Raw genomic sequence first — 16,826 nt, 5'->3', positions numbered from 1 at the left:
AAACAAACCATCAATGTTTTGACCGCCATGAAGACGACCGGGGGGAGATCAACGAAGAAGGCTGAACAGGGCGTCTCATCGGGCTTTTTTAAGGACGTAGAGCTGACAGAAGGCAGGGGGAAAATAAACAAGCCTCGTTTTTATGAATCGGTGGTTGCTACTCTAACCAAGCGCTTACCGGAGTCAAGCTTGGTCCAGACGCTCAAAGCTCTTGATAAGCGCTTTTGGCCAGGAGAGCGGGAAAACTTGACTTTGTATGGCGAACAAGAAGTACACCGTCTGGCTAAATCGCTCGGAGAACCAGCCGGGGACGCCGTGGGGCAGTTTAGAGACTGGAAATTGCAGGGCACTCCACCGGGCAAAACACTGGAACGGCTATGCATAGCAAGTCGCACTGACCTCCCCACGTCTGCTGAGTGCGAGAGAGGCTTTTCCGCCGTGAATAACACCGACAACCAGAGCCGCAACAGGTTGCGCGAGGAGAGCCTGTCTTCGCTTCTGTTTGTGGACCTAAACGGACCCCCTTTGGACAAATTCGCCCCAGTGCCGTTCGTGAAAAGCTGGATTAAAGCAGGACATCGTCTCTCTTCTTCTTGGAAACCAGGACGGCAACGAGAAGAAGTCGAGCCAAGGCATCTTTGGTCTATTCTCACTTAAGGTAAAAGACTATTTTTTCGATCTTTGCTGTGCATAAAATGAGCGTGTGCGTATGTCCTGTGTGGATTCCGGGGTTAAGAAGAAAAGCATAATTAGCCTTGGCGTTCAAGTTGGTGTGTGTGTGTGTGTGTGTGTGTGTGTGGGTGTGGGTGTGTGCAGGCCTGCCCCTCCCTACACGCAGATCACGCAGACTGTGTGTGTGTGTGTGTGTGTGTGTGTGTGTGTGTGTGTGTGTGTGTGTGTGTGTGTGTGTGTGTGCGCGTCTGAGACCAGCTCTGCTCCCATTTCCTCGCATAGAATCGAAAACAGATGGTTCTTTAACGGTCGCGTATTCATTCATATGAACGTTAGAATATATAATTATTTGACAGCGCCCCGGTTGAGAAACGCTGCTACTACTGATTGTCTTGGATTGCATCCATGAAATATTGTATAGGCCTACTGCATATTGAGAAATCTTCGACCGGTATATTGCGCAATAAACGGGAGATGGGGACCCCCCGATTATTGACGGGTATTTCGCACACTGCCCCTCTGCCTCCATCACCACTAAACTCAGAAAAGATTCACCAATAATCTCGGCCAGTTTCTCATCTAGGGAGGTGAGCTCCTGTACCCCATTTCCCCCTCCCGTGTAGGATTACAGTACAGTAGGTGTTTTAAAGGACGCTATTTCTGTGGCCATGGTATCAGTGATTCTTTTCCAGTAACCAGTTATTAACAAAAAATACGTCAAATCTTATGGTCACAGGGCGCCTACGTCAGCGCCCGGTGCAGTCTGTGAGTTGTTTGGAACCGTATCCAAGGAGACAAAACAGGAAGCTATCCTTAACAGCTAATATGAGAACTCCGTTTTTGACATAAAAATTGAATTATGGATTATCAATAATTTTTTCAAAGTGACAGACACATTGGATTAACCTATGGATTAACCTTCAGCTGCGTTTCTCGTTTTTGATCAGAATAACAGCAAAAGGTGAGCATATCTCCGTGTCGTGTGATGTCTGTATTTGCTTTCCCTGTCGCGAGTTCTGATCGCTCAGTCATGATACTTATATTTCTAGAATTTGTGGAATCTCAGCTTGTTAGTGCATATTGATTGATTTATACCTAGAGTGTGTTAGCTTTTTGTCGCTCAGGGCTCATTTAGCAAAAGGCTAGCTTCTTGTGAGACTTGTGTTTTTTTTTTCGGTAAACATGGTTCATATCATCAGTTAGCTGAGTTTCTTCCCGTTAAATGAGTAGGACACATGAATAGTTCTACATTTTAAGAAGCCCTGAGACACAGTTTTGTGAGAAAAAAAACGGGGGGGAAAAAGCCCCTTAACAGGTTGAATGGGAATTAAATCATGTTAAGTAATTTTGAGTGTTCTCAAAGCCCCGGTGTTCTGCAGTTTCTGTGGGCCTACTGTACTGTTGCTTTAGAAACTATGTCCAGAGGACAAGGTGTTTGGAAGTTTTGGAAGATTCATAGCTAACCACACTGAAGATTACGGAGGTATTGATCAGTCTTCTCATATTTTTAAGCCTCAATTTGTCCCCCCCCCCCCCTCTAACATCACCAGAAGTCATAATTTAAGGGGTCTTTTCTAAAAAAAATGTAGCGGGGGAGCATCCCTCCGCCCCCCCCTAGTATTGTTTGGTCACCATTTCCATAGCCCCACCTAAAATATTTTCCACCAGCCGCCACTGATTGATTGATTGATTGATTGACTGCTGATGGAACAAAATAATTTACTAATTTGGGATAAAAAAAAGTATCTATCTAGCTATCTACCATGTTTGTAACCTCTGACTCCAAGTGCTCAACGTTGCTCTGGGGAGTTTCTGCAGAATCGAATGTTGTTCATCAATGATGTAACTTTTGTAGTTTAAACCTCTATGCTCTGCCTTGAAGTTCCTGTTGTGTTAATATGGAGAGAGTGAAATTAAAGTACTTTACATCGCTTACAGGTGACATTTTGACGCGCAACCAATCAAATGACAGCTGCAGTGTCATTAGCCAGTAGGGGAGGTAACTGTCACAGTCTGCTCCCTCACTCAACTATTTTCTGCATTAGCATTTCTCAGTCACCTTAGCCACCTGGTAGGCATACCCTGTTTCTCTGTTACACACATTATCTCCACTAGTATATAGGCCCCCTTCACTCTCACCTCAGTGCCAGATCGTAATTCGCAGCATGCAGTTCTTTCTAGCATTACCTTCCAGATTGCTCTCCCGGTTTCGACCTTGTCTGCCCCTGGCCAGCATGCCTCACCTGCTCCCTGACCCTGCCTGTACCTGTGTCTCCCTTCTTGCCTACTCCTGGACCTTTCGCCTGTCCCCGACCAGCCCTTTGCCTACTGTATGCCGGTTTGTCTTACAACAGAACTTTTCTGTTGAAACAAGTAATAATAATGCTGGTTACCGACTTTCCCTGGTCTCCCGTGTGTTGCATTTTGGTTCTCAGCTCGTTCGTGACAGTAACCATAGTGTTACGATCAAAATCCGCAACACAATGAGGAGCAAAACACAGGGTGAGAGTGGATAAACTAGATATCTTATTGTTCTTCATCAAAGGAAACTTGGGCACACAAAAACAGGGCCATATGTCATGGTGTGGAGGGGAAGTGGAGGTGGGAGAGGGAGACTGCAGCCTTCAGGCCTTTAAAGCAGGCCTTGATTAGGGGATGGGAATCACCTGCACCTGCAGGGAGACAGTCAGGGGAAGGGGGGAGAGGCACACCAAAGCACACATACTGACACGTAACAATAGAAACAGACCTTAACTAGCCATTTTAAATCATAAGGCTCTGCGTCCAACCTCACGGTGAGCAAAGAGCAAATAGTGTATCACTTGAATGCCAGTGTGAGGAAAGACTCATGAGAAACAGGAAGTGCTACAGGACGCTCTGCACGCGGACATGTGGTTAAACATCGGTTATCCAAAATATGATAAACCAGAGCCCACACCATGTTAGGTTCTACTTTGTCCTTTGTGCTTCTGATGAATGTTCACGCTCAGAGTGATTTCCACTGTAAACACTTTCTCGTCTCATGTCAGGACGGATTTACACATTTTCCTCCAACCTGCATTTATTTCTCTCTAATCGTCTTACCTCACCTACTTTGTATTACCTGTTCCCTGCCCCTCTCTCCTCCCTCCCTCACCTCCCCTGCTCCTCTCGGCTGAGTGACTAGTTCAGATGGACGTAATGAGACAGGTCCATGCAGGGAGGGAGAGGGAGGCAGTGCTATGAAGGAGTGCCGCTGTAAACAAGGTGAAACATAATCAGGTGATGGCGGGCCCTCTGAGGGCCGCAGCACCGTGTAATCAGCTTCTCCTTAGAAACCACTTGTTTTACCTTCAGTCAGCTCTCATTAGCTCTCTCACAGTTCAGCCGTTTTTGTCTCTTCTGATTTAGCACTGCCTCACCTTGTTTCATGTTTGCTCTTAGGCGATTTGATTATTCCTATAAATCATTTCTTACATCTCAGTCTGCGACCTTTGCAAGTGTGAATGTTAGGGATAGCGTTTAAGACAGCAAGGTATGTTTCTGCACTAATTCCTTTTGCATCTTTATGGTACAACATTTAATAGTTAAAGAGGGATTTTGTCTTTTCTGATAATTAGATTCATCTCTCGTTGTTTGAAAATATATATTTAATTTATAATTTTTGGTGCCCGGGTTCCATTCGACCATGGTAGCACTTCAACCTGACGGGCTATCTGTGTTTCATGACTAAATCAAAACCATGGATTGAAATCTCTATCAAGTCTTTTTTCCATCCAATGAAAATAAGAATTATGCCCTATTGTTACAACCCGGCTCCTGGGCTGCAACAAAAAGCAGGGAGTCGAGACAAAGGGTAAGAATAGAAGTGTTTATTCTTAATAAACAATGAATCGAAAAAGAACCAGCCACAGGTCCCCGAGGCTGGCACGTAGAGAGTGCCCAGAGGAGTGCGAGAGTGAGACGTATCCGGCTTGGCTCCTCTTGTTTCTTCCAGCAGGTGCGGCTCATCAGACAGGTGCAGCTTCATCCGGCAGGTGCAGCTCATCAGGCACTGGGACCTGCAATCACCCACAAACACACACACGAACAGACGGCACCCCACGTGGTGTGGAGGGGTCGTCACACTATTAACAACAAATACAAAAACAACAGTACCGACTTTAGAGGTTTCTCAATACTCAAATTTCCCCTCCTCGACTCCTCGGTCCTCCGGTAGTGACCCAGAAATGAATTTCAGCGCGCCATTTTGAAGGACATCTCATTTCTCTAAATGCACTTCGAGGACCGAGCATCGAGCATCGAGGAGGCTCTCTGGAGGAGCTATAACCGAGGATACACTGATGGGTACTCCACGGTCCTCCACGGCTCCTTCGTGGGTGCATTTCCGGGAACGGTGGAGGCGTGACACACGGCCGGACTTATCTCAGCCAATGACGGCTCTGAATGCATCCCCTGGATATTATTTTAGTAACTGCTTTCATCGCGATGCGATGTTTACAGTGAGAACAGCTATGAGGTCCGTGCAGAAAGCAAAGCAGTGTGTAAAATATATATCACTCAGTATAACAGGCCTACATTACTTTCTGTATTTGTATGCTGTAGTTTAGTAGATATCTACAAACAAAGAGTCAATATTTTTCTAAGACCATTTAGTGCTTCACATAATAAAATACACAACGGCTGTAGCCTGATTATGCTTTAGGAGCAGTAGGTGTGTGTGGTACAGTGTGTAGGCGTGTGTGTGGTACAGTGTGTAGGTGTGTGTTGTACAGTGCGTAGATGCGGCGGACAGACGGGTCTCAGTTGGTTTGGTGTCCTATGCTTACTTTTAATACTTGTACAACTTTTGGCCCGTAATTTCAATTCCCCATTTCAGCGACCAGAGAGAGGGGGGGGGGGGGGATATATCCAGTCTCTGATTGTGTTACGTTATCATGAGAGTGCTCTCATACTCAGGGCCGTGGGAAGTAGGGGTGCTGAGGGTGCTGCACTTCCACAATACAAAAAAAACGAATTTTCAGCCTTGATGTAACAACATTCATAATTAAGTAAAGATAACACCCTTTTCACCCCGGTTACATTTTCCATTTGCCCTGTACGATGGGCGCTGTAAGTGATGAAAGTGGGGGATGTTGGCTTAGCAGGCGCCCGCAAGCAAAGTGAGAGAGATAGAGAGAGGGGATACCGCGGTACCGGCGGGGATTGTTGTTAGCTTCTTATGCGCTAACGGATATAAGAAGCTGTTTCTACAATAATGTGGAGGGAGAGTCCTCTCCTGTCAGAATGAGAGGCTCAGTGAGGTAAAGGACTCTGAGTGTTTAGATAGTTCACTTTAGTCTAAGTTATCTCAGTGGGTCTCAAACGTTTTGATCACAATTTATTTAAGCAAATACTTCAAAGGGACACCTTTATAATTATTCGGATAAATAAAAACAGGTTTGAAATCATTCCAATGTATACTATAGGACAGTAAACCAAAAATATCGTTTAAAACTGGAGAGATTTAAAAATATACATAAATAAATAAATGTTAACTGGTAAAATAAGATATGAATGAACAACACAAATAAAATAAGTTACATGTATTTGTTATTGGCTATGGTAGGTTATTGGAAATGTTCACATACAAACCGATCTTTTTCACATGGGTGTTTAGAGTTGTATCCCCTAGATCAGTCTCTAATTGGGCGCTCAAAGTGCACCAAATTGAAGCATTTTACTTTAAAATGTTAAAAAAATCTTCCCGGGGGTGTACCCCCGGACCCCCCTAGAGGATGTGAAGTCCACCCCCCAATTAAAACATGTTATAATACTAAATAAATGTGAAGCCTTGTTATATAAGCTGTCCACCATGTCAATATGTTTCTCTTTTTGTAGTGTATTGGTCTTTTGTAGAGGTTTTTCATTGCCAGCTAAAATCTTGCCTAGGGCAGCAAATTGGTCAGAACCAGCCCTGGTGTCATCCCCACAGCATCCCCCATTTGAAACATGTTCCCACGGCTATGCTCATACTTGTTTGATTCTGAAATTGTAGCCTATATATTTATATAAATATATGTGTGTGTGTATATGTCCGCATCTGTAGCCTGTTATTGTCTCATTATACCGCACTGTCAATGAATTAAAAGTAAATATATATAAGTCATCATGAACACATCTGTCCATCAGAGGGCTGCTGTGCCTCCTGTCATCATTAATGGACGTCTCTTTAAAATGACCGCTCAGAGGAGAGGAGTTCTCATTTCTCTAACCGCCTGCTGCTTCCACTCCTCTCTCCTCGGTTCCCCTCCTCAGTCCTCCCAAGCCCCCAGGAAGTCCGCCGGAGTCTGATGAGAATATTCGTTGTGGCCAAACGGCGGAACTACACTTCCATTTGGTTGCTGGTCGCGGAAACACTTTTTCCCATTGACTTACATTGGGAAAGAGTGGTCTGTAACTCGTTGGATAATTTTTTAAAAACTAAATAAACTACCCAGTATGAACGTTTTTATAGCCCTTATTAAAAACATTCGTTCCTCAAGTTGTAAAAATGTGCTAATAACCAGTGGCGTTTTCTCCTGGAGGCCAAGGGAAGCCAGGCTTCCCCTGTTTTTTCGGATTGTAGTTATAATTTTAATAAATAAATAAAAACACTTCGTTTAGTTTCGAAAATTATTTGTTCTGTGTTGCTGCCGGCCCGTCTCTCCCCCATTCTCATTGAGTATTTTACAAAGAGTGAAACAGCGCCCCTCTAGATGCTATGGTGAAACAGTAGATTGCACTCTCTGTTGCGAGAGGAGGTCAGCCGATGGAGGGCTGTGCCAAGGGAAGCCAGAGGCGGCTGGCTTCCCTTGCCTCACAATCCAATCAAATCGCATCAACTTAGTGGTGCAGTGACGCGTCCCAAAAAGCGGAAGTAAGCTGCGCTCGGTTTCCCTGGACAAAATAGCAATGGGATTTCTCCATAGGATTTTGGAAAATAGCTCGAAAAAAGGTCAGTGGAAAACGAACCTGTTAGGTAAATGCACGTTTTGTTCAGTCGGATAATATCCACATGTCTACCCTACTTTTATGATTTTCAAATCAAAAATCGAATCGATAGAAGATAGATAGCGTCACTGCACCACTCTCACCGCCGTTAGAAAGTAGCAAGCAACTGAAGCAAGTGTAATTATGGAGGGTGGAGATTTGGAGTATTTAATCAAAAATAATTGTACTAAACTTCCGCTGCAGCAGCAACAACAAATACAATCTGATGACAGGCCAATGCCCAAACTGGAGCTGTGTACAGCGAGGAACAAAGGAGCGAACCGGACGTAAAACGTTAAAGGTCTCCTGATTTAGTTTTTGAATGAATGCTTATTAGAGTTTCGGCTGGAGAGTGCGTGCGGACCTGTCGGTCAGATAACAGGCGTGTGTAAGTCCTGCATCTGTATGATACAAATGTGTGTAAAATGATACCGGGCGCTGTAATCACTCATCTGGTTACGTTATTACATTGACCACCACACCCCCTACTTCTCAGGCATGCCGGGTAATCGGTGACGTTTCGCTCTCTCAAAAGTTGGGCCATTTTATCATCATGCGCCAATGAGCAACTCTCATAGGAATGAATGAGGCCCCGCCTCCCACGCTGTATCCAGTTCTTATAGCGAACCGCAGTGACGCGTCGTAAAACCCGGAAGTAAACTTCTTTCGGTTCCTTCTTGAAAAACCAATGCCAATTCTCCATAGGATTTTGGAAAATAGCTCGAAATAAGGTCTGTGGTTGACACACATTTAAGAGAGGGATCACGTTTTGTTCAGCCGGATAATCTCCACATGTCAACCCTACTTTTATAATTTTTGAATCATAAATCTAGTCGCCAAAAGCGAAATGCTAACGTTATGCTATAAACGAACTACAAGCCAGTGCAGCAGCAGGGTCGCACGACTTCAACGTCACGCCAACTTAAGATCGTTTCAACTGACTTGCACTGAAACTGCACTTTGAACACTTTAAATATATTAACATTTTAAACTGCATACCCCGGTTATCTAGGCCCTTTTTGTTTTGTTTAATGTATACCACGTTTATCTTGGCCCTTTTTGTTGTTTTATGTATACATGTCACTGTGGGAAACGATATTTCTGGATGTATAACACATGTAGAATTGTTGACAATAAAGCTGAATTTGACTTTCACGTGCTTGCATATTTTAACAAAGCTTTTCATTTTAGCCACACTGAATTTAACTAGAAGTCATGGCTGTGTCAATTACCAGTCTGATATCGTTTTACGAAGATGACAAGAAGAGTGTAGACAGAGGATATAACCACTACAAGTCAGGACACGTTAAGTGCAGCCTAGATGAAGGTGTGCTTACCGGTGTTGTCAGGGCTAGCATGAGGGACAAGGTTTATAGTGTCGGTGAGTAGTGATAGCAAGAGTACCGTTAACCTAGAGTTAATTTATTCACATTAATTCCCATCAACAAATCAATTGTATGTGTCACATGAAATCTTTATTAGGCAAGGCATGGCAAGTTTATTTATATAGCACTTTTCAACACAAGGCAATTCAAAGTGCTTTACAAAAAATGAAAGACATTAAAACAATGGCATTTAAAATCAGTCATTAAAAAGAAAAGCTAATAAAATAAACATTAAAAGAAAAAATACATGGATAAAAGTTACAGTGCAGTCTAAGATATGAATAGTTCAATTAAGAGCAGCGACAAAAAGAAAAGTCTTCAGCCTGGATTTAAAAGTAGTAAGAGTTGCAGCGGACCTGCAGGTTTCTGGGAGTTTGTTCCAGATATTTGGAGCATAATAACTGAATGCTGCTTCTCCATGTTTAGTTCTGACAGAAAGCTGACCAGTCCCTGAAGACCTGAGAGATCTGGATGGTTCATAATTTAGCAGGAGGTCAGAAATGTATTTTGGGCCTAAACCATTCAGTGCTTTATAAACAGCAGCAGTATTTTGAAATCTATTCTTTGACACACAGTAAGCCAGTGTAAAGACTTCAGAACAGGAGTGATGTGATCCACTTTCTTAGTGTTGGTAAGGACTCGAGCAGCGGTGTTCAGCTGCAGCTTTCTAATAGATTTTTTAGTGAGACCTGTGAAGACACCATTGCAGTCGTCCAGTCTACTGAACATAAAAGCATGGACACGTTTTTCCAAATCCTGCTGTGACATTATTCTTTTAATCCTAGATATGTTCTTTAGGTGATAGCAAGCTGATTTAGTAACTGTTTTAATGTGACTGTTGAAACCAATAACTAATTTAACCCGCTGACAAGAGAGCCCACCTCCGAAGATCGTGACTGGCTGAGGGACAGACTCGGGGGCAGGTTTTCAGGAATTTCTTGGCTTCTCTCCCTCGAGCCAGAAGAGGAACACTACAGCTTGGAAACACTTACTGTTCCTGAAATTATCAAATCTGTTGGGCATCAGGGACCTGAGGAAATTGTGGCAAGCATTGCATTGTCTGAAGAGCAACAGAGGGCAATTCAGGTGGCTACCACTGGTCAGCGAACCAACCCAAACTGGCATTTGTTCAGGAAAGGAAGGTTGACTGCCAGCAACTTTGGAGCTGTCCTGAGGTCAAAGCGTGTGACTGCTTCCCTTATTGCCAGGGTGCTAGGGCAACAACAGGCCCTTGATGGTGTTTTGTCTGTACAGTGGGGGACTATGAAGGAATGTGAGGGCGTCAGGGCATTCACCACTGCAACCCAGATGCAGGTCCATGAGTCAGATTTGTGGCTCTCCCTATCAGGATTGTTGGGGGCATCTCCAGATGGTCTGGTAGGGTCTTCCGCTGTGCTTGAGGTAAAGTGTCCCAACGGAGTCAGGGAAATGACAATTAGTGAAGCATTGCAAATCAAGGGCTTCTGTGTCAGTAAGGAAGGAGAAACATTCAGCCTGCGTGAGGAACATCCTTACTGGCTCCCAGTGCAAGGTCAGCTTCACCTCACTGCAAGGAAGAAGAAATAAAAAAATTGTGAATCGTTTTTAATTTACATTTACTCGCCTTTGCAATTTTGTGGTTGTTAGAGTGTTAAGTTTCCTGTCAGCTCGTCTGTTGGGAAGATATAAAATATTAGTTTCATGGAAGTCACACTGTCACATATACTGTAAGAGCATTAAGACATACAGTACATAGGCTAAAACAAAACATCTAAAGATATAACCTTGCACTTTGATAAGTCTCGTGAACATTTTCACTATTTTGACATTTTTATAGATGAAAATTGAACTAAAGAAAAGAGATTAATCCATATTGAAAATAGGTGTCAGCTGCTACACTAATTATAATAGTTATAAAATATTACTGTATTGATCCCAATTTGGGAAATGTTTGTGTTGCAGCAGCATAACAAGAAAAACAAAATATAAGTTATTATATATACAAAAGTATGTGAGGGATGGAATATTAAATTGAATATAAATATAAAATGTACATGTGATTTTACGTCCAAGAGAAGCTATGGAGCAGAGAGTTCTCTGCCAGCCAGATGTGATTTGTTATTAGTTCAATATGTCAAACTGATTTCCCTGACTACAATCTTTAGTTACATGGTGAAACGTTATGCTGCTTGCACTAATTAGACTTATCATATAAGCCACACAGGTTTTAATAGGATGTATTCATTATCTTTACTTATGTTGCGGTCTTTTCAGCAGCGCCATCTCTTAAAGAGCGATACAGTCACTACCCATCATTTACATTTCACCGTGACATGGACAAAAATGTAACGTCAGCTTACCTCATGGCACAAATCCAGACTCTCCTTTGGAAAACATTGGCCGGGAAACGATAGAACAAGCACGTTTCATGCGAAGACCTGTGGCTGCAACCCGGAGCAAAGCAACAAACCATTGCGTAGCTAACTAGTAGCGCTAGCTTTAGCTAACGTTAGCTAACGAAACGAACTGCCGAGTAAAATTGGAAAACACTGGTAATGAATTATTCTATAATTTGTAAAACTACTGTGTTAAAAACGACAATTTCAAAAATACAGATTCTAATGGTCAGATATAGATATACAGATACTAAAGATATGCAGGTACTTGCTTTCAAGCAGAACACAGGGGAAAACAAACTTAGAGGGAGTGTTTACGTGTTCTGCGTAATGACGTACAACGGCCTCGACAATTTCTGTAGTCCTATTCAGCCACTCGGTAACAACCATCGTTTTTCAGACACGTAAACTCTTCAAAAATCCCCAGTGGGGTCACTGCTGACGTATTTAATGTCCTAGAACAAAACGTGACTTATCTCTTAAATTTGTGTCAACCACAGACCTTATTTCGAGCTATTTTCCAAAACCCTATGGAAAAAATGCATTGCTTTTTGAGGAAGGAACCGGAAGTGCTAAAAATGCTAACTTACTTCCTGGTTTTACGACGCGTCACTGCGGTTCTCTGTTATACATCCATGAGTCCTCCGCTTGCATCTCCTGTGGGCGGCACCAAGTCTCGAGGAGAGGAGTCGAGGGTAGGAGTCGAGGAGGGGAAATTTGAGTATTGAGAAACCTCTATGCTGTTGGTCCCACTGTGAAAACTGAGGGGAACGAGATTAAATGTGGATATTCTAAACTAATTTTGTAATTTGTTCTTAACTGATATGAGCAAAAGAGGAACAAACATGTATCATGTTATAAAAACTCCTTGAAGGTTTCTCAATGCTCTAATTCCCCTCCTCGACTCCCCTCCTCGTGTCTTAGTCCCGCCCTCAGGAGATGCGAGCGGAGGAGTTGAGGAGGGGAACCGAGGAGAGAGGAGGGGAAGCAGCAGGTGTTTACAGAAATGAGAACTCCTCTCCTCTGAGAGGTCATATTAAAGTGACGTCCGTTAATTATTACGTGGCAACAGCTGCATCAGCTGTCGAGTGTTTTGTTATAGCGCTGTATTTTACAATCTGTTAGATCAGATGAACATTGTTACCCCACATATTTACTTTTAATTACATTTGCAACAAGGCATAGTATGTCAAGAATGTACGAATATTTTCAACACATCTAGCATCTCTTTTCTATTGTGCAGCACTAAAACATTAGTATGAAAAGTACCCTACAAATAAAGGGAGACATATACTAGGGATGTCCCGATCACCTTTTTTTGCTCCCGATCCGATTCCGATCATTTGATTTTGACAATTTGCCGATACCGATTTTTCCCGATCCGATCTTTATGCAATGCACTAAGAGAAAAAAAAGCATTCAAGTTGTCCCTTAAGGTTATTTTTTTATTTAAATTGGATATTCTATCCAACATGGATATAGCTTCTTTCTTTCACAGCAGCATTGGATCAGTTCAGTTGTGCAGCATTGGATCAAAACAAAATAAAGCTTATCAGTTCTCGTTAGCTTACTGCTACAATTAGACAAGCGTGTACTGGCTGGCGCACGGTTTGCCATACAGTGTGGTGTCTCGGGCCTTTCAGGTACCCCTCTCTACGGTCCACAGATTGGTCCACCAGGGAGTGGAGGACATCGCTGCTCTGAGGCAATCTGTAATCAGGCTGCCTGCTGGTCCAGAGCTGGAGGAGGTCGGGCAGGGCTTCCAGCAGTTGGCCAACAGCCCGGCATTCCGTGCATCTGTGGGTGCAATTGACGGTTGCCACATAAGGACCAGGGCCCCATCCGGACCCAGTGGCCAGGATTATGTTAATAGTAAGTTTTCTACAAACATTCGTAGGATTTCCGGGCTCTTTAGCCTCCTCCAGGGTGCTTCATTGTGGGCGATGGAGGTGCCTCCTGTCGAAGGCCTTGGAGGTGAACCTTGGCTGCAGTGGAATAGTCCATTTAGCTTAGGAACCTTCCTAACCGAGTGAAATGACCCGGACGTCCCTCAGTGGCAGCCATGATAACTGCCGTTTGAATTCTCTAGATCAGGTGTCTCAGACTCCGCCCGCGAGACAGTTTTCTCATGGCCCCCCCCATGGAAAAGAAAAATCGATGATGACCACAGAACATTTCAGGAGAAGTGGGAGACTGAATATTTTTTTGTTGAGTACAGGGGAAACGCAACGTGCCTTATATGCACAGAGAAAATTGCTGTATACAAGGAGTATAACGTCAAACGTCACTACTCAACTAAACATGCAGAGTATGCAAAATACCTGGGAGATGAGAGAGATAAAAAAGTCACAGAGCTAAAAAAAATTCAATGGAAGCAACAAAATCTCTTCAAGAAAGGAAGCAATGAGGATGATTTAGCAGTCGAAGCTAGCTATGTGGTGAGTGAGATGATTGCTAGGGCGGGAAAGCCGTTTACGGAAGGCGAGTTTGTAAACAAATGCACGTTGCAGGCTGCAAGTATAGTCTGTCCGGAAAAGAAGGGTCAGTTCAACAACATCAGCCTGTCAGCTAACACAGTGGCAGAGCGCATTTCTGACTTATCAAGTGACATATATGATCAGCTGTGCGACAAAGCCAAACTTTTCCGTGCATACTCTGTGGCTCTTGATGAGAGCACAGACATCACTGACACCGCTCAGCTCGCAATGTATGTCCGTGGTGTTGATGACAATTTTGAAGTTACAGAGGAGTTGCTTACAGTGAAACCAATGCATGGCCAGACCACCGCTCAGGAGATATTTCAGCAACTGTGTGATGCCATTGCGGATATCGGTCTGCCATGGAAGAGGTTTGTTGGAATTACGACGGACGGAGCGCCATCAATGACAAGGAGAAAAAACGGGCTGGTGGCACTTGTTCAAAGAAAACTGGAGGAGGAGGGTGTGGAGGAGGCTATTGCTCTGCATTGCATTATCCATCAGCAGGCCCTTTGCAGCAAATGCTTGAAGTTTGACAATGTGATGTCTGTCGTTGTGAAATGCATCAACCATATCAGATCCAGGGGCTTAAAGCACCGCCAGTTCTGTGCTTTTTTGGAGGAAATTGAGTCAGAATATGAGGATGCGCTCTACTTCACAGAGGTACGTTGGCTCAGCAGGGGAAACGTCCTGAAGAGGTTTTTTGAGTTGAGAACAGAACTGAAAGTATTCATGCTGGAGAAGGGTGGGATGGCTGTTCCCGAGCTGAGTGATCCCAAATGGCTCATGGACTTAGCTTTTCTTGTTGACATCACACAGGAGCTGAATGCTCTGAATAAGAAGTTGCAGGGCCAGGGCCAGCTTGTTAGTGCAGCATATGACAATGTCAGAGCATTCTCTACAAAACTGATGTTATGGAAAGCCCAGCTCCCTCAGAAAAACCTCTGCCATTTCCCAGTATGCAAGGCTCTCATGGACAGGGGCACAGCATTCAGTGGTGAGAAGTATATTGATGCCATAGTGAAGCTACAGGAGGAATTCGATCAGCGGTTTGCAGACTTCAAGACACACAGAGCCACTTTCCAAATGTTTGCAGACCCCTTCTCCTTTGATGTGGAAAATGCCCCTGGTGTGCTTCAAATGGAGCTCATCGACCTGCAGTGCAATTCTGAGCTCAAAGCCAAGTTCAGGGAAGTGAATGGGAAAGCAGACAAGCTTGGACAGTTCATGAGAGAATTGCCCCCCTCCTTCCCTGAGATTTCCAGGATGTTCAAGTGGACCATGTGCCTTTTTGGGAGCACATATATGTGTGAACAGCTCTTCTCCACCATGAACTTCAATAAGTCAAAGTACAGGTCCAGACTTACTGATGCACATCTTCAAGCCATACTGAAGGTTTCAACTGCTTCCTCCCTCAAACCAAATGTGGCTCAGCTGTGTGAGAGGAAGCGCTGCCAGGTCTCTACCAGCAAGGAGTAGGCAAGAAAGAGCAACTGTACATAGTTATGTTGTGAAGAACAGTTCATGTTAAGAATATGTTGAAGAACTGTTAATGTTATTTTTTAATAAATGTTTTGCGGAATACTTGAAGCGGCCCAGACTTGCCCAGACTCTACGTCCAGCGGCCCCCAGGTAAATTGAGTCTGAGACCCCTGCTCTAGATGATAGGAAAGGAGGTATCAAACTTCCTTTATAACCTCCTTTAGCTTAGGAACCACTGGACCTCCCTCACCGAGAGGGGAGGAGAAAATGCTGCCCCACAATGCCTTGCGGCCGCGGCATTTAAGGCAAGGGAATATTCGGTCGTTCACGGAAACAACCGATCATGACCGACAAACGAAGATCATGTAAGTCACCGCTGCTCTCTAAAGGTTTCAAATTCTTAAGCCATAACTTGGCAAAATGCTTATATGAAAGGACTGTTGTGAAATTGTCCAGGTAAAGTTAACATCTTACTAAAAACTTTATGATCAGTTTGCATTAGGCTATTTAATTCTTAGTTTCCAGCGTTGTACCATGCAAGCCTAATATGATGCATTTATTTCAGTCACACATGCTGAAACCCTTGCCCTAATTAGTGCAAGGGTTAAGATGGAGCACATGTTCAGTGGGAAACAAAATGCTGCCAAATAAGGCTGGGAGTAAGTACATCTATATTTGTCTGATAAAATGTTTTAATAAATGTGGTGAATTAAGATAATTTGTAACTAAAGGCAGGTTGTTAAAGAGATGGGTCTGGAGGGCCAGGTGACTGTTCCACAGACGGCAAAGAAATGGGACAACTTGAAAACAAAATACAAGGTAAAGCAAATCACATGGCTGGGCACTGTGGTGGGTTAGTGTTTGTAGATATTATGTTACAGACTTAAACTGGCGACCCCAGCCTCCTATATTATAATGTGAATTTGCTTAGTTGTTTACACTTTAACATTTAAGGCGGAAGCAATTATACATTTCGAATTAGTAAAAATGTTCGTTTGCTGTGCATTTATATACTAAGAAAGCACTGGCTTATCTAAAGCCAGTTGAGTAGCACTTGAAATGTTGTAGCTCTATGAAACCTGATGTACTTATATGATTCTGTTTTCTTCAAATTTGTATCTTCTTGGTCGAATGCACTTATTGTAAGTCGCTTTGGATAAAAGCGTCAGCTAAATGCAATGTAATGTCATGTCATGACATTTTCCCCTCACTGCCCTTTAACTAACAATCTGTTATCTGTGTTGTCAATAGGAGTTCAAGAATCCCCCAACTGGGACAGGAACAGACAGGGGAGAGGCCTCAGCAGCTACCTGGCCATGGTTTGAGGCTATCCATGAAGCAATTGGGGGAAGGCCATCAATTCAGCCTCCCACCCTAGTTGCCTCATGCCCATTGGCAAGCCATGGCCAGAATGCTGCTGAGGCCTCCACCTCTGCTGAAGAAGG

General features: G+C 43.6%; 1 protein-coding gene across 1 annotated transcript; it reads left to right on the top strand.

Moving 5' to 3' along the window:
* Positions 1–13,739: 13,739 nt before the first annotated feature.
* LOC307023392 (general transcription factor II-I repeat domain-containing protein 2A-like) lies at positions 13,740–16,733 on the top strand. Its single transcript, XM_079656616.1, has 2 exons — positions 13,740–16,200; positions 16,633–16,733. The coding sequence occupies exon 1, from the start codon at positions 13,870–13,872 to the stop codon at positions 15,376–15,378; it is 1,509 nt and encodes a 502-aa protein (XP_079512742.1). The 5' UTR covers positions 13,740–13,869; the 3' UTR covers positions 15,379–16,200; positions 16,633–16,733.
* Positions 16,734–16,826: the final 93 nt, after the last annotated feature.

The sequence above is a fragment of the Notothenia rossii genome (genome assembly GCF_949606895.1).
Source record: "Notothenia rossii genome assembly, chromosome: 10".
NCBI classification, from domain to species: Eukaryota; Metazoa; Chordata; class Actinopteri; order Perciformes; family Nototheniidae; genus Notothenia; species Notothenia rossii.
The sequence above is the reverse complement of the archived record's forward strand: the minus strand, read 5'-3'. Positions and strand labels throughout refer to the sequence as shown.